This window comes from Pagrus pagrus (assembly GCF_965226575.1).
Source record: "Pagrus pagrus genome assembly, chromosome: 1".
Classification (NCBI taxonomy): domain Eukaryota; kingdom Metazoa; phylum Chordata; class Actinopteri; order Spariformes; family Sparidae; genus Pagrus; species Pagrus pagrus.
Window position 1 is genome coordinate 7,821,378 of NC_140185.1, and position 18,667 is coordinate 7,840,044.

The 18,667-nt window shown below is 43.3% G+C and overlaps 1 protein-coding gene across 1 annotated transcript in view; it reads right to left on the reverse strand.

The window, feature by feature from the left end:
* Positions 1-18,667, reverse strand: part of adamts18 (ADAM metallopeptidase with thrombospondin type 1 motif, 18) — a 60,441-nt gene that overhangs the window by 30,486 nt on the left and 11,288 nt on the right. Inside the window, exons 4-12 of the mRNA XM_084378128.1 lie at positions 13,166-13,454; positions 12,461-12,675; positions 11,687-11,770; positions 11,436-11,595; positions 9,806-9,911; positions 8,957-9,094; positions 8,714-8,867; positions 5,880-5,975; positions 3,864-4,012 (exon numbers count right to left, since the gene is read on the reverse strand). Of these exons, the coding sequence (XP_084234254.1) occupies positions 3,864-4,012; positions 5,880-5,975; positions 8,714-8,867; positions 8,957-9,094; positions 9,806-9,911; positions 11,436-11,595; positions 11,687-11,770; positions 12,461-12,675; positions 13,166-13,454 (1,391 nt within the window). The remainder of the gene's footprint in view (positions 1-3,863; positions 4,013-5,879; positions 5,976-8,713; positions 8,868-8,956; positions 9,095-9,805; positions 9,912-11,435; positions 11,596-11,686; positions 11,771-12,460; positions 12,676-13,165; positions 13,455-18,667) is intronic.

Genomic DNA, 18,667 nt, shown 5'->3' on the forward strand with positions numbered 1-18,667 from the left:
TAAGTTATTGAAAGGAGGTGAAATCATCAAAGATCAGGTGATCAGTTGACCTGGACAATTTAGTTAAAGTAAGTTCAAATGTATGGAGATCAAAGAGCTTGTTTGTTTGTTTGTTTGTTTGTTGTTTTAAAGGCGATGACCTTAGACTTGAAAGGGTTTGAAGTGTAAGTATCGAAAGTAGTCGAAATGTCGGTTGAGTTGTACTCACTGAAAGCAGAAGAACTTCTAAAAAGAATAAGAAATGACAGCAGTGCAGCCACATATTGATGAGTAATGACGAAGATGAACTGTCAGCTGTGGAGCAAAAAGATTAAAGTGTTTGAAATGTCAGTTTAAGCTGAAGCACTGAGGACAGCTCAAGTGCGTGCAGTGGTAATGTCAGCTGGATTATAAGCGCTGACTGTTTTGATTCAACTCTAATTTCCTGACACTGATTCCAGAAGTTGCATTATATTGCTCAGGTGCGCCTGTTATTTTGTCTCGCAGAGACTCGGTGTAGGCTCTCGTGTGCAGTATTTGACTGACAACCATGGAGATTGTGTAAATGACTATATGAGATGAAAAGATGATTGCATGACGTCATTTTGATATTCCAGTCACGTATGCAGACTTGGCTAAAACACAGTCTGCAAGTGCGGCAGTAATTAAGAAGGCAACTGCATCCCTAGTATCGTTGTCATGACAACAACATCTCACCTGCACCTCTGTGTGGAGACACGTAGGATTGGATGTGACATGCCACTATGATCTAACCTGCTGTGACTAATTCCTAAATGATGGCAATCATTAACCGAACGGACCAAACAGAAGATTCTTTGTGATGAAGTTTGAGATCCGTCCACCAATCAAGGTGGTGCAGTAGCCTTGGATGTCAGCCATTAGTCATGATTCTACTGGAAACTTATTGTGGTATGAGTGTCTGGTTATATTTTGTGTGTAGATGTGTGTGCTCATGGTCGAATATGAGTTCTATGTGGCAAGACTGTTTCCTTTTATAGTGGTAGAGCCACAGATTGACCTATAAGGATTCTTCTGAATGAAACGTGTCATTAAACAGCAAGAAATTTGTTTTTGATTAAATTTCAAGACTTCCTCAAATTCTCGACAGCTGGCTAATAACACAACTATGAAAAACATTAGAGGTGCCGTCTAAGAATTTGTGTTGACTTTCTTTCTTTTTGATTGGCCACGAGTAAAAAAAAAAAAAAAAAAAACAGTTAATTGGTTCCACCTTCCTGATCGTGACTGTTCCTGACTTACAGTATGGAGGAAATTGCTAGTATAAACACACTCTCTTCAGGGAGAAGACTTTAAACCCTGAACAACAACAAAACTTGTTCAAGCGTTGCATACAATTACAACATAATGTCAGTGTTTAAGGAGACCTCTGTCAGACTGGTCGCTGGATTACAAATACTAAACAGTACAGGCAAGAAAGTGGCTGAAATGAGTCCTTCTTCTGGATATCCCATCGTCCTGTACTGAACTTAAAGGGCCAAATAACTGCAGGCCAGGACGATCGATTAACTGACAGACCAACAGTAAATCTAGTACTGCATTATTTTGGGTGGGCCAGTCCCAAACAAAGGACAAACATAGACAAACTGAAAAAACTGCGACAATCTTACTTTGCAACATTCTGCATTACTACATGCTCAACCAAAAGAGCTCAGTCTATGAAGGCTGTACACAACTGTATAGACAAAACCTGTCTATTATATCAGAAAGTGAAGCGCATCTCCTCCACAGTGCACGGCACTGTTAATGACTCGTTTTATTGCACAAAGTGACAACTAACCATAAAACCAAACAGCAGAGAAGGTGTTAACATACTGCATGACATCACACATCAGACAGAAATCGCACATGTAACATATCCCTTTGCATTCATTCCAGCCGTCTTTGCTTCAGTACCTCGGTCAGCTCACGAAAAACAGCTAATACGCACACAGCTATTTACACAAGTCGACAGTAAAAGGAAATCAGAGTATGAAAACACCCAGCCGAGCGATGTTTGAATTGAGAAAGAACAACACATTCCTCCATTTCTATAAAATCAACCACGTACAATGAAATCTGGTTGAAATGTAGCTTCTGTGCTGAATTATGAGCAACTTATTTCCAATAAGCAATGTAGCCTATTAACAGTAGGCCTGTGGCTGATACACATTACTTCCTGTGAGTAAAACAACAGGCCTACCTTTGTTGTTTTCATGGCCTGCAAAACAAGGAGGCAGCTCATTTTGAACATTTAGGCTCATTAGAGTTCAGTTTCTGGGCAGCTGCTCCAGACAATTTTGGATCCGTGGATCATATTTGAACTTGAACAGTACGAGAAAGTTTACTTTATTGAGAGCATTTTCCCTGTGTCCTCGTAGGGGGATGTCCTGCTTGGCATAAAACAGTACAATATCCAAAACGACCTCTAAATGGTCTCGATTCCTCTCAATAAAGGAACAGTCCATAGCATCACAGTTCATATGATTTAACACATTTCCCCGGCCTACAGTCTGGTTTGCCCTGTAGCTTTGAAACTTAAGCAGTGAAATGGAGTGTGGCTTGCTCGTCTGGTGTTTTTCACATGCCTGACGCAGGTGCTTCCAGTCCACAAACCCCTATCGGCTCAGCTCCACTGGGGAAATGTCTGCACATTTTAAAGAAAAGTGCATCCTTACTAGACTGTATTCCAACCAACTGTCCACACCACTTTGATGAGAAACCCCTTGTTTTTCCATTCGTGAAGGTGCTGGGAATTACCTTGACATTTGGCTGTGAAGTTGGTTTATCAATCCCAGATATATCGGCGGGTAAACCCACGTCGGGCAGACCGGGAGAGAGCTCTGGCTCACTGTCTTGTAAGTGAGTGTGACTGAAGAACTGGGCTGTTCGGTCTTGGTTGTTGGAAGCAGTGGCTTGTCTTCTACCTCAACTCTTGCTTTTTTAAAACAACTCGTTAAAGAACTTTGTTCAGCCATTATTGTGGCTGCAACGTTACATCGGCTGAGATGCCAACTAGCTAGCTGGCTGTCGGAATCTTAGCAACCAAATACGTTCCAGGTTGGGGGCTTCCTTCAGCTTGTTTCAACAGTTACGTTTATTTATTTATTTAGTTTCTTACATGAATTTTTGTATTTTCTGAAAAGTGGGCGGGCCAGTGCCGCCATGGCCCATCACTGGCTACGCGCCTGCTGTATTGTAAGAAAGTGAAACAAAGGCCTTAAAACCCCTAATGAATCAAATAAATGAATCAAGTGTTCTGGAGAATAACAACGAGGGACTGTACATCTGCTATCAAATACAACATTAAACCCGAGGATCTCTCATTTTCGTGTAAAGACATGCACAGAGCCCACTGCTAACAAAGAGAAATGCACTGTGGGATCTGGGTCTGCAGAATTATGTAGAATTACGTTTGTGTGAGTGAGCAGCAATGGGGGGACGTTCGCTGACCGTCTTGGCAGCTTTGAGAGAAAAAGAGCATGCTATTAGGAGATTTTCCTCGTCTGGAGCATGGGGAGAGATAGTCTGTCTGTCTGGACTGTCAGCCTGACTGATGAGAGCCGTTATCAGGCGCATGTGTGTGTGTGTGTGTGTGTGTGTGTGTGTGTGCAGAGTACGAGTGTGTACGTGCATGTGTGTGCTGACAGCTACCTGGCAGAGAGCGCGTTCAGGTGTTCAGAGAGGAAGGATTTCGAGACATGCGGCTTTCAAGAATTGCTTTCTGGCCCGAACTCAAAGTCAGACTTTCATTGTAGAAACGAGCGCGTGACAACATGAATCTGTTTGCCGACTTAACAGCATTAAGAAGTTGGTGATGAATTAGATTAATGGAAGATTATGTGAGTTTGTGCACGTGTGTTTACCTTGGGCTGGTGCAGGAGCGCTCCCTGTACATGACCCCTCCTCCGCAGGATCTGGAGCAGTGGGACCACTGAGACCAGGTTGACCACTGGCCGTGGACCGCTCTTGGGCCATGCTCCCCGTATTTGACGCACTGACCCCTGCGACACCACTGGAGGAAAGAGAGAGAGAGGGAAATGAAAGAGAAAAAGACGCACAGAAATAGCTTTCTTATCAGGACTTGAGCACCGGCCCGGGCTTCTTGCCTGAGTTTCCTGGCTTGGACAAATGCCCAGCACCACACCTGGACACTCAGACTCTTAAGCTGCAGCCAAAGCACCACACCCGGACCGTTCCAAGCCAAACCTACAAACACACATCACCACCTCTGTCCCTTACTGATATCATGTTTCGATATGTGTTCGGCTGTTTTCTGTCCAGCTGGAAGACTGGAAGAATCTCTCTTCAGCTGTCTCCTCTGCTTTTTTAGTTACTTCAGTTCATGAGAGTGAGAATACTTTGACTTATCAAAGCTCTCAGCTCTTATATTCATAGCCTTTGCTTTCATGAGTAATTTTAAGTTTTTACACACTGAACTTATTACTGCCATGTGGGAACACCATGACATCACCACAATAAAGTCTGACGGGTTGTAAACATCCCAACAGTTTATCTTAACCGCCCAAAATGTCAGTCATAATATCTCTTACACAGCACAGCTACAGCAGACAAGTTGAATTAGGAAGTCGCTATTTAAACTGTGATGTATAAACTGTGTTTCCAACTGACAGTTCGAAAATGTATGTTTTGCCCTAATTACATCCACCGAGGAGGTTATGTTTTCACTCATGTCAGTTTGTTGGTTGTTTTGTTGGTTTGTCAGCAGGATCACACAAAAACTACTGAACTGTTTTCCATGGAACTTGGATGGATGAAGGATCTTGGTCCAAAATAGATCCCATGGACTTTTGGCATGGACAAGGATAATAGGAACTGATCCAGGAGTTTTTTTCTGACTGTCTTTAACATTTGGAAATAGGGAGTTTTTTGACATTTTTGTTCATTTCTTAGGGAAAAATGCATGGACCGCAGTGAAAAGAATTCAGGCATCTTGATTCTTGTTTATTCAGTGGCTGTTATCTATGAGTGAGTACAATTTGATGCAGATCTTAATTAAAGTCTATTATTCTCTCGCAACACAATGGAGATTAGGATTTCATCTGCATTCATCTGCGTCTGCATACTTTTACATTTGGGGAAATAAGCTTACTCCCTTTCTTGCCAAGAGCTAGATGAGAAGATTGATACCACTCTTATGTCTACGATAAATATGAAGCTACCACTAGCAGCCAGTTAGCTTAACTTAGCACAAAGACTGTAAACGGCGGGGAAACAGCTAGCCTGGCTCTGTAAAAAAGGAACAAAATCCATTTAGCAGCGATTCTAAGGCTAACTAAGCAAACAAACTCAGTGTAAAACGCACTCAATGTGGTGTGTTGTGGGTGCCTTACTATTTCTTGTGTCTCAGCTGGGAAAAGCGACTACCTGAAGCCATGTCATCGCCTCAAGGTTACCAGGCAACCAGCATAGACACGCTACCATGCTTACCTAGCTAGCGGTTTCCTGACATGAGTGTAAGTTTCAGCAAGAAAGCAACAAAGCGTATTCCCCAGTTAAACTATTTGTTTAAAATGTGTCTGACCATCTTGTTCCCTGCCCCAGTCAAACCTCAGTTTAGCCATGTCAAACCAGTCCCACATCTCACCAGTTAACTTGGTGAGTACATGTTATAACCAGTAGGAGTGGTGGACCAATCTTAATACTTAAAGTATCAATGACAGTTTTGTTTGTTAATCCTCTTGTATGTGTTCTCTCTGGTCATTCATATTCTGAAACATATCCATATTATGAATCCTAATGAAACACGTTTGTCCATTTGTTGCTATTTAGAAATGCATGCGTGGTGTCTAATAAGAGCGTTGAAGTGAAAGTGTCAGGCAGCAGAATGAGTGGGTAGCTGCTGTGTGACTTTTCCTCACCATATCAGGACCACAGCTGGTGCCTTCTGCTGCAGGCATGAACTTCGTCTCACACCGGTGTCCCGTGCGGTGACACCACAGCGACTTGCAGATGTCCTGTCAAACACACACACATACACACAGTGTGAGATGTCTATCAGATATGGTGCTGCAAAAGGTTTTCTTATGACCATAAACTTTTGGCATCACTTCCCTCCCCTCTTCCCTCTTCCTTGACCCGACTGCACCTGCTTCTTGCCAGGACCACCATCACGCCAGTCGATCAGCCTCTACCGCCCTGATAACCGGGGATAAGCTTCTCCACAAAGCCTCGGTGTCAAATCTAATTACTGTACTTCTTTAATGAAACGGGCTATAATTGTATGTGTCATCTGACCCAACAATACAGAGACAGAGCGAGTGAGTGAGCACAGAGGGAGAGCCGGGGTCGATAGACAGGCGGCAGAGTCTGGCAACCCGCCCAACTGCAACTGGCAACAAGAGAGGAGGCAGAAAGGAAGGAGAGCAAGAGAAGGAGAGATATCTCCGGTGTATGTGTGTGTCTGAGACACGCTGATCATCTTCCCTGACACCGAGCAGGTGGTCGGCAGCCACAAGGGCACGCTGAAAATCATTGTTTATGAGCCCACGAGGGACAAAAACAGGGAGGAAAAGTGTGAAAGGCAGCTCCAAATCCACTGTTAATCAGAGTGTAGGTTAATTTACCACCAACCGACATTAACGCAGCTTTAAGAAATGCAGATGTAGTATTTTATCTTCTGTTAGGGAAACATAGCAGGGTTTTAAGAACCGCCAATGCAATGTCATGTGCGCTAATCCGTCATATATACGATTTTCCCAGCAATTACAGCCCTGGAGAGGAAACCCTGCAGTATTTAAAACAGCATTTACATGTGAATCGACATCTCTGAATACACCGAACGTAAAGGCTTATACCAAGACCACAAGGCTTCAAGGGGGGAGCTCCGGGGGAGGCTGGGGACTCCCATTGAAATGATGGAATGCATTTTAATGGAGGGTCAAACGTGGGGGGTTTGAGGTTGTTATGCAAAGATCATGTTAATTAATAAAGTGCCAATTAAACACTGCATCATTAGCGCTGTAAAGCAGACAATTGAAGCTCATATGTGATCTGGGTGCTCCATCTCATTACTGGGGGCTCATCTAGTGAGTCTTGCTTTAGGCAAAGGGACTCATGAATAATACTTGATGTGGGATTTTTGGTGTCCATGTAAAACCAGGACTACACAACTGCTGTATAGATTAGGTTCTTTGTAGCTGCAGGACGCAGGGTTAGTCTAATGATCTACTGCAGGAATGAGCTTCCCTCCTTTCCTTTCTTTCTTTAGCGTATAGTGCTGGTTCGTATAGGATATGATTGCTGCCCTTTGGCCAGAACTTTCTCCAAAAAAGAGACTTACAATATTGACTATCAAGAGAGTAGAGCCAGACAAATACTTGATTTTTGGAAACGATACCGGCACTAATATTAGGGAGTAAAAATTTCCAACTGTCAGAGTTTCGCAAGAAGATGAGGACCCAAAGGCAGACACAACGGCTGGCTGGTCAGGAACAAAATGCAAGCTTTTATAAAGAAAGCTGATAGTTGGAAAAACAAAAAAATACGAAATCCAAAAAGCCCGAATCCAAAATCCAAACAACAAAGTCCATAAAAAACAAAACATTCAAAACTCAGGCAACAAAACAGAAATCCACTAGAAGAACTCTAAACAAACCAGGTAGAGATGGGTGGAACACAGGACCAGGGGACAGGTGAGACATGAGGGAAACAGAGGAGCCGATGAGGGAAACAGAACACTACAAAATAAAACAGGAAATAACTAACCAATAACGAAAACCATGACAGCGATAGGATACATCGGCCAGTATAAACACATTTTTGGCAATGACCCCTAAAATGTGTTTTATGGAGGCAGGACAGTTTAAAGTTTAACAATAAACTTTATTGTCTAAAATGACATCGGAGCACTGTAACAATAACCTTTTCTGGCCACTGCTCAGCATTGGAAGAGTCACACAGACGTATTATCACCTTTGATATAGTTGACTGATTGTTGGCAAACAATTTGATATTTGACAAATCCAGCAGAATTCAAAGAGTTTGAAGTTCAGTAAACACTCTCCTTATAGCTCTGTTTTGGTCTCCACTAATTGTTGAGGGAACTATCTGGCTCTTCAGCTGCTAATTGCTCCACTTTGTCTCCACCAGCTTGTTAGAGTTGGCTGATTGGACGAACAGAACTTGGCGCCCAATTGGAGTCCATCACTGGTTGTTTTTTCGGGTGATTGTTGTCATTCTAGTTTGCCAGTTTAATGGTCTGCCAGCAAAGACTGAGTGAGTGAGAGCCACTGCTCAGCATAAGACTATCATCACCAAGTTAACCCAGTAGCACAGTATACAGCCAAAGAAAGAGTGAACACATCAGCAGGTTGCTGGCTGGGGGCAGGTGAATGAAACAAGCCAGGTTGTTGTTGGCTAACCTACAGCTAGTCGCTAAATTTGGGTTTGTCATTTGGTGCTAAGCGATGGTGATGGTTTTTGCTGATTTTTTTGAATAGAGGAGCAGTGTTAATGAACCAAAACAGCACAACTGTGGGCACAAAAAGCAAAATAAAAAGTTTAAAAATGCTATAAAGCTCAATAGAGCTAGAGGGAACTGCAGATGATATAGACGACACATCTCTGAAGGTTCATTAATGTGAGTGAACCCTTTCACAGACAAGTTGTCAATGTTAATATACAAAATAAAATGCAATTTTCGATAATAGCAGCTTTAAAAACATGCTGAAAGTGGATCAAGTGGAAATCTCACCTTGACAAAATCAAGACCGCACAGTTTGGCCTTGGAGCCAAACTGCCACTTGCATTGTGTGTCTGCGTCATACAGCTGCCCGGGAAGCTGTTCGGGGTACTTGTACTGACCGATCTGCTTAGGCTCGTCCACCAGACAGGATGCCTGGGCTGTTCTGGTGAACACAGCAAACCACCCGTGTGTCAAAAAGAGAGCAACAACAACTGACTGGCAAATGTAAAAGCGTGTGGCGCTGAGGCCTACCCAAGGAAGCGGCTGAGGTACTGTCGACTGCAGGTGGACCAGAAGAAGACCCCGTTGTTTCCAGCCAGAGTGGGAGACATAATGTTGCCTTCTGTTTTGCGACACGGGTTCCCCTCGCCATCGTGGATCATCCCAAAACTGGAGGAAAAAATTAACAGTTTTTGTCGTGATGATCAAGCTGATGTCATTGCCCCCTACCTTTTTTATATTTTACACTATATAATAAAAGGAAAATATAGCGTGTAGGACAGAGTCATCAGAAAATTTCAGTGGACAGCTTTAGGCCCTAAGTCAACATGTTTCTGGGCATGCCTTCCATTTAGCTGGCTGAACTCATAAGGATATTGCAGTGTATACATATTCTGACATATTATCACCTGGGCGACTTCACAAACACACTTTGTCGCTAGTTTATGTTGTGGGTATGCCAAGTAGCAGGGAGAGTTTTACCACAACTTAAAATCTAAATATCAAAAATAAAAGCCATCCCATCTCAATGGAAACGTACAAACACAAACACAGAGCCGTGTGGCCCGAGGCAGTTTCCATTATTCTCTCATAGAGTGAACACACAGGGGATGAAGTAGTTAGCTAACGTAATGCTCTAACTCCAGGCTTTTATTTGTTTCTTTAAATCAGAACACATTTATGTCATTTAATATATATTTAATGCGTCCACTCACAGCAGCATGGAACAAATGTAGCAGGTGGTGCAGTCTACTCAAATGTCTGATACACTTTCGTTTGTTTAATTGTACAGGTAACATTTCCGTGCAATATATGTGTCAGCTTTGATTGTGAAAGCAGTTTTACAGCTGTAAAATACCATACAGCTTTTGTTAAACATACTTGTGTCCAGACTCGTGAGCGATGGTAAAAGCCAAGCCCAGCCCCGTGTCCTCATTGATGGTACAACTCCTGTACTTGCTGCACATTCCACTGATGGGGGCGAAACCTGCATAGACAAAGGAAAGGGAGAGAGCTTTCATTACTGATAAATCTGCTGATTATTTTCGTGATTAAACGAGTACTTGTTCACTCAAGAAAATGTCAAAAATGTTCATCAGATTGTCTTCAAATTGCTTTTTTTGTCCAACCAACACTCCAAAACCCAAAGACTCTTCATTCACCATATGAATGACAATAGTTGGCAATTAACTATTTGAGCAAAAACTCTTAACTGCAATATTCTAACTGTGTAAAAAGCAGAAGCTTAACAAAATCAAATCTCAAATCTTTAACATAAAATCCTCCTCCTGTCTCTTTCGCACATTATTTCTGTTGAAACCTCTGACAGACTTGGCAAACAACAATCATCTGTCATATTTGCATAATGCATACGTGCATGCACAGAGGGGGATTTCACACTGGATGTGAAGTCCCCGGCCAACTTAACTTAAAAGTTTGCTCCCAGGCATTTACAGTCAATCATGTTAGAGGGCTACTGCTGATGGTGGACCTGACAGCGTTAGGAAAAGATAAGCGATTGCAGAGTTGGGGTTTACAGTAACTGACAAGCTGATGAAAATATTCAGTAGTGGTCAAAGTTTTTTCTTATTTTCTGGCAGCACTTTCTCCCAGTGGACCCAAAAATATAAGAACATGTACGGTAGAAACATCAACATGCGGTTGATGAATGAGCCTTTGACTTTAAGAGCCAGATGTTAAACTTTAACAACACTGGCAAAATTTGGGTCACATGTAACTGTGTTAGTGTTGTTAGTCTAAAATCCAATAGATCTTGACATGTGTCTCGACCCGTCAATGCCGTCTTAGTCAATGCCTATTTCTGTTACGGACGCAGAAGCAGCATACAGCTAATAAATCCTTTAACTTGTGAGTTTCACCTTTTTTAACTCCTGCTGTTAATGAGATAATGTGCTGCGCTGAGATTGCAGGCAATTAGTGGTGTGAAAGCAATATGATTAAGATATTAGCAGGATTACCTCACTACATCGATGTTGTTCCAGCTGCCTTTAGCTCTTAGAAGCCCCGGATTCATGCGTAAACTGAACTTAAGCTCATCCATTCTTGCAACACTGCTCCCTTCACACATTTTTCACACAGATTTGACAGACAACCATGGCAGGATTCGTTTTTAATGAGCTCTTTTCCCTCAACGTGACAGTTAACCAAAGGCATTCTTGCACTTCTGGCAGAGGACCTCCAACACAATGTAGCTGTTGGTCACAGCAACAAATGATTGCCATTCTTCACTTAATATTTCTTCTGCTTGCACCTGTCAAACTCCCTTCACTCCTGTTGTAATGACTACACCCACAGTATCACCTCTCCCTGACTACATGCCCAAAATGACAACGTTTATGTCATGCAGAGAGCTCGAAGTTGTCATCACTTAAGACAGCTCCAACATCTCACAGAACAGTGTGGTTGTACAACATACTGTCAACTGCTGCTTCCATTTGGCTAAAAAGTCGGTGGTTTGGCTTTTGAGTTTGTTAGCTGTACACAGTCTTACCCAGGGTGTCACAGGGCTCGTTCTTCCAGGAACAGATGTCCAGTCCAGTGAGGAGAATAGCATGGTCATGCCGTTTACCACCTTTCCCCACCAGACCTGACTGCCACTGACAGAAACTGTTGAGGGACTGGTCGGCATGGTGATTGATGGTCAAGCCCAGCTAGAAACGGAAAAGGAAGAAATAAAGATATGTTGGTGTGCTCCATGCAAAATGACATATTTTTGCTGAATTGTTGTCCAAGTCCACTCACCGGGTCCTGTTCCAGTAGCAACAAGCTAACCACCACAATGTTGATGTCTGTCCCAATGGTGCCATCTTTGAAAAGACTGGAAACCTGCAAAAGAGGAGATAACAGTGTAACTACTAAAATCCCACAAGCACAACCCTTATCTGGATTAGCTTACAAGTAGAAAAGCAGAAGAAGGTCCACTTCCTTGATCGTGCACAAGTCTTCAACTCACAAAAATAAAAAGGCAGAAGGTCAACATCTTCATACCCTTACAACAATTTCTTTAACCTGCATGGTGAGGGTCATGCGTCTGATGGAGATTACTGAAGGCATCCGTGGGCTACTTTGTCTTAGCCTTGCTAGCTTGTTTGCTTGTACTGTAAACAGTGGTTAAGAGTGAGGAAGTGAATGACACTGTCCTTGGAGAGTTTGCAAAACTCTCAGAACTGTGCACTCACACCCACAGTCTGATCAACCTGCTGTCATCTGCCAACATATACAGAAGTATCCGCTGCCGTTACCACCAGACAACAGAGTGTCTTCTTTAATCAGGCTGCGAGACTCCTCAATTCATCCTCAAGAACATGCTAGCAGATTAGCTCACTAGCATTACAGCTAGTTCGGCTATCCCCCTTAGTCACATGACTCTCGCCTTGCTGGTTATAGTGGTCTGGTTATGAGTGTTGGGAGAAATGGAGTAATACAACATATTTTCCATGTTTCATCGAGCCATCATAATCTCATATGTTACATGCCACCTCCTCCTTTCCTTCTACTCCCCTGCCCCACCCTCACCATATTCATGACGGTGAGGACGTAGGTGGTGACGTTGTCCCTGCCGTGTTTCTCCAGCATCTTCCTGTCTGCCACCACCAGGGTCTCCACGTTCAGGCTCCCCACCCTGTTGGAGTTAATGGGCGATCTCTTTGCCCTTCCTGGCCCTTCTGCCTCAGGTATTGCAAACTCGTCAGGCATCATGAAACGGTCCTCAGCGGGAGGCTTGGGAGTGTCTAGGAGGGCAAAAAGGGAAGGACGGAAGGGAGGAGAGACAGAGAGAGTATGAGGGCGAGAGACAAAGAAGAGGGAGAGAGACTTGGCAGTGAGGGTCAAATGAATGAACTTTCTTTTTCCTGGCTCGTGCCAGGTGATAAGAGAACAAGCTCTGGTGTTGAAAGGACAGGAAACTCACTCCCCACGCTGCTTCCTACCTCTCACCACTAGAAGGAAAGATAAAAGTGTAAACTCGCCTGTGGGCTGGATATCCTCAGTCTGGTGTGGCCCTTTTACAATGGACGCAGTGCACTCAAAAACATTTACTACAGACAATAATCTTTCTATTGAATTTTACACTTTTATGATATAAAGTGGTGATAACACTGCAACAGTGTTTTATGTTACACATCACTGTGTTAGGGCCCATCAGCCCGTCACTTCTCTTCCTCAACATAAAAACAATTATGAGATTGTGAAGTATAAGGAATAAAAGGTTCCCTTACATACATTGCTTGCGGTGTCCGCAGAAGTGTTGCCTCTGCAGCTTTCCATGCTGGTAGTCATGGTGTTGATGATGCTGCTGATGATGGTGATGTTGAAGGTATGGGTTGTCAGGTCCGGAAGAACTGGTGCTAGATGGGCTGCTGGATCTTCTGTGGATAACGTGTTCCGCTGAGCGTTTGTAGACGACATGTGGGTGGTGGCCATCGGGGGCGCTGTAGTTGTGTTGTTCAGCCAGATGTTGGGGTAGCGGGGCAATCAGATACTCCTCCTGAGACACACGGATCAAACCTGACTGGAAGAAACAATCATGAAAGGCAGAGACAATGAGTCAAAACAGATTGCTCACAAAAGCCCACAGAAGTTTTTCCAGATAAAGATAGGTTGCTGTTGCTCTTTTTTACATCCGGTGCTCGGAAGCGCTATCAAAAGCAACTGAAGCAATTGACGTACACCAAAATCATTGCTCATAAACTTGCTATGTTTTTTATGTTAGTTAACCAGCTAGGCTAGCTGACTGGTTAACCTCGCTAGTGAGATAATTATCAAAAACAGTAAAAAAAAAAACAATAAAATCTAAAAATGAACTGTAACTGCTGTTAACAGTATGATAAAAACTAACTGTGACAGGTGAAGTAACTAACTTAAGGATTAAATAGCACTACAGTTGGAGGCGTAGGTAACTTTACTGTAGAGTTTACACTGGAATAGGAGAGTAAGTGTGCAGAAAGGCATGAACTGTATCAAATGGTTCTTGAGTTGCTGCTTTCAATGACAACCTGTCTGGTCCATACACAGACAGACCGTTGCCATAATGACATAACATCCTGCTGTACATACCTATCAAGCACCTCACAACACTTCCAGTCTCCACTACCTGACTGTGACAGAGCTACAGTGTAGCTGGATCAGCTGTTGAGTGAAGCCAACAATCCTTCCTACTCTAACCAGACATTAACCTCCAAACTCACCCAGATCAGCCCCACACACTCACCAGCCAACTCTATCTTAACATTAGGCAGATGTGCACAGTTCAACACCTTACAGCTGTTTCGGGGAGGAGATGTCTTATTTATTTGGACGACACAATAGTGTGAAATTCAAATTTTATGGAGAGCCAAGATTTGTTTTTAATTGATTTTAGCTAAATCTAAATCATGTGTCCAACTAGAATGAGTCTACTCCAGGTTAGGGCTTTGCTTCATAACAGAGTTTACTCAAAGCAGACCACAGTGCAGTACTTGGAGTTGACATATTCATATCAGTTACAACATTTGTTCCTGGCTTTGCTTCTAGTCCTCTTTCTCAAAATAAAGCTTATTGTGTAATTGTTTTTTTTCCAATATGTCATTCAGTTCAGAAACATTTTTGGAATCGATTAATACAATTGAATGGGAATTCAAGACGGTTTGTTTATGAGGATTCCAAATCTTTTGCTCCTGGAAATGTTTATCGCAAATCTAAATCAAAATTTAAAAAGCCTTTTACCTCATTCGCTACTTCATATAGTCCCCGGCACTCACTAATCTCACATCGTATCGTATTCACGTCAACAATTTGACTTCGCTTCTACAGAAAAACAACAAGTCCAGCTTACTATCACACTGTCGCAGCGGCAGACTACCTCGGTGTTTTGGGTCTCTGTTTTTAGCCGAGTGGCCTCAGCTGCCCTCTGAACTGAGACACTGAGCTGCTGAACCTTAAACATTCCGTCTGACCACGGAGTTCTACCTAATTCACTGCACGACCCACCAAATGCACACAAAATAGCTGCGCAATCAATAACACACACGCTCACACACAAACTCGTCCATAAGAGCATGGACTCACTGAACTTATCAAAGACATACACACACACACATACACCCATTGACCCACTGACCTCTGGCCTTTTTGTGTATGTGTGTGTGTTCCGTCTACTTCCCCAACAACCTACTGACAAGTGTGTGTGTGTGTGTGTGTGTGTGTGTGTGTGTGTGTGTGTGTGTGTGTGTGTGTGTGTGTGACAGGACCCTGCTCCTGTTGAACTGACCCCATTCCCCCAGACTAGCAGGTGGCAAAATAAACAGAGGCAGGACAAAAGGGAAGCCATGGCGGGGCTCTTGTTGTCAAAACAGTGCCTGGATACATGGCAGGCTGCCATCATCATCCCCATCCAACTCTCCAACCATCCTTCCATTCATCCATCCATCCATCCATCCATCCATCCATCCACCCATCTATCCATCCATCCATCTCTCGAACCGTCCAGCACATCTTTCATCCATCCATAAATCATCCTGTCCTTCCATCAATCTTCCGCGGTGCAATGGGAAGTCTTACAGGAAGTCAGCTGTCAAACTTCATTATTTTGACTACATGTAAGGGTCCACATGGTCCCGTGGTCGGGAGTTTTGTTCCGCAGTGCCAATGGTTTGAACCTCAGCACATCAATACCTGCCAAAACAACCCTGAGCAAGATGCTTCACAGCTACCTGCCCCCACGGCAATCGCACTGAGAGGCTCAACCTGCGAGCGCAGGGCGGAAAGAAAATTTCCCCTCCGGGCCATGAATAAAATATGTCGAATCATAGACTTGAATTAAAAGCGAGAAAGGCGTTTCTTGGCAAAAAATGACTGCAGCTCCCCAAAATAGATTGGAATTCAAAACAGAGCTCAAGGAGGTCAAAGGAGGTGTCTCCCATCAGCGCACACTGCTGTCACCTCTCATTTGCCCATCTTTTCATCTGTCTTTCTGTCTGGCATTTACACCAGACCTGACATGTAAAAACATACACCTCATTAAGTATTCCTCTTTGTAAGATGACGCACTCACACTTTTATTTTTATGTCGCTGACAGCTCCTTCCGTCAGAAGTTATCAGCGTAATCATTTCATCATTTTTGTCTCTGCCCAGCTAACACCTTCAGAACATTACACTGACCTCATTAAGATGACATGAAAATAAGCTTGTACTTTATTATGAGATTATGTTGTTCTGCGCTCGTCTTTTCGCTCAACACGTCATCTAATGCCATCATACAAAGGTAGTGTAATTAGTGACCAACACCCCACCTGCCTGGCAACCGCTGCATTCCAACAATAACAGTATAAAAGTTACTTACAAGTACTTCTACAAATCCCATCCATTACATTTATCTCTCTCTCACACACACACACACACACACACACAGATACACACTCTCTCTTTTGCTGTCTCAACACATCTGCCAGCTCTCCTCCGTCTTTTCCAGCTGTTAGCAGATGGAAGCGTCAGTGATGATAATGACAGGAAATGTATTCCATCTGCAGTAATAATGGAGTTCTGTGTGTGTGTGTGTGTGTGTGTGTGTGTGTGTGTGTGTGTGTGAGTGTGTGTGTACAGATTACATTTTCTTTGTCAGCATGAATCGTGTGTTTTAGTGACTATCAAAATCAAAACAGCTAATAAAACATACTAACAGTCACCCGCCTCTCAGACCCGACAAAGTGTAGGACAAACTAAATCAATGCATCAAGTGTGATGGAAAGATGAACACATTGTGCACCTAGAGCTGGTATAGCAACACCATAGGCTCTGCTGTAGCTGATGTCGCCTGCTCAAACATGTAACGATTCATCTCAGGATTACAGACGGGGCTTTTCCACACTAACCGCTAATTTGCTAATAAACACATTTTATGTCCTATAAATTCTTCACAATAAAAGGCAGTTGCTATTTCGTTGTATAAAAGCTTTTGCAGCAACACCAGGAAATGTTCTCACCAGCCGTAACACGGCTCTGGAAAAAGCTGAAAGCGATCTTGATGAAACAGTAAAGTGAAGCAGATATCAGAAATTCAAACAAGGAGGAGGCAGAAGACAAATGAGATTCAGTTAGAAGTTATAAAAGTACTGGGAGCTGAACACAAAGAGACTTTTAAAAAAGCAGTGTACTACGCAGATATGAGTCTTGCAACAGCAACACATGATTATTTGAGGGGGGATGGAAGGTCAGCCCGGGTTAGCCATGGTTGCGAGACGGCACCGCGAGGTGGGCCCCCTTTGGTCAAACCCCTTAGAGGGTCCATCTGGGGTGTGGTGTGGTTCGATTCACCAAAGTGTGGTTCTGTTCACCAAAGGTGACTCGGCCAATGGGAAAGCCCCATATACATATCATTGGCTGCTTGATTTCTCCCTCTGTGATTGGCGAGAAGACAACATGAGGCAGTCCAAGAAAGGCGATGTAATCTGCTGCTTTTTAAAAATTCACATGGAGAAAAGTGATCTCCACTGCATAGCTTTCACTTGCTGCAATCTTCACTCCCTGCCATACTGAGGTAAAGAACGTAAAACAACTGCATAGTAACAGAAGACAAAAACACAGAAGTCTCCTGTTCAGTAATAAGACAAGGCGGCCCTTTTGACCCTCGCTCCAACAACAAAGTGTGTGAAAGAATGTAAAAAGTGTTTCTGTAGAGACTATAACTGAAGCTGGACACATAGGAATAATCTTGGATCACATACAGTACGTGCACCAAGGATGCGTCGTAACAATTTGTAGCAATTTACATGTACTAATCACTTCTCTGCATTCATGTTTAAAAATGGCATCTTGCAGATTATAGATGTACGACATTATTTCCGGTTTCGAACTTTCTGAATAAACATGTTTTTGCCAGTCTTATTTCCTGAAAACACAATGCTCGTGTGCTGGCCTGTCCGTTTAATGATGTACGATGAAAAGGACGGATCAGCTGTATAGAGTTTCACAGAGTTCACAGGCACCAGAGAAAGGCAGTGGCTGCAGCTGGAGCGTTGATACAGCAGACCTCTAGTTATCTCTGTACATTAACACTTGGCTAGATTAAAGGGGTGAACACTCTCTGCTAAACACCGCTTTACTTTACTCCCACGATAACTTGCGGACTCACGCGTTTCCCGGACTCTCACACACAGATTCATGCAGTCAGATTACAGGTTGACCCAAATCACCTCGAATCAGTGCCATTATTTCCTACATGGTGGATAAAACTCTCTCAGGTCTTTTCCTTTTCTCAGAGGAGCCACTACAAACAAAGAGCTCTGTGTCTTTGGCAGCGTAAGGCCTTGTGTCAGGAGAGGCGGCATCTTCTGCTCGTCTCTGTATAAACTCTATCCCCTTTTAAGGTTTCCTACCATGATATTATAAGGCAAATGAGTAAGTGCTTACATGCTGTTAAAGACTAGTGCCGAGCAGCGAGAAGCCCCAAGCTGGTGATTACCGAGCTCTAAAGCACATCTGCACTCCAGCTCAGCAGAGAGTCACGTGAACACGGTGTGTGGTGAGGGGGAAAATCATACAGGAGCAGAGAGGCCCCTCAGGCATCCAAACATATTCAGTGGAATCACAATCTGAGTAATTACAGTTTGCTCAAGTGAATTATGTGTATTTAAAATGGGTTAAGAAATGGGTAGAGGAGAGATGGTAATTTGGGATTTTGGATCAGAAGAAGATGGCACAGCAGAGCCAAGCGGCCAATGAAAGGGCAGAAAATTGGCTGAATGTTC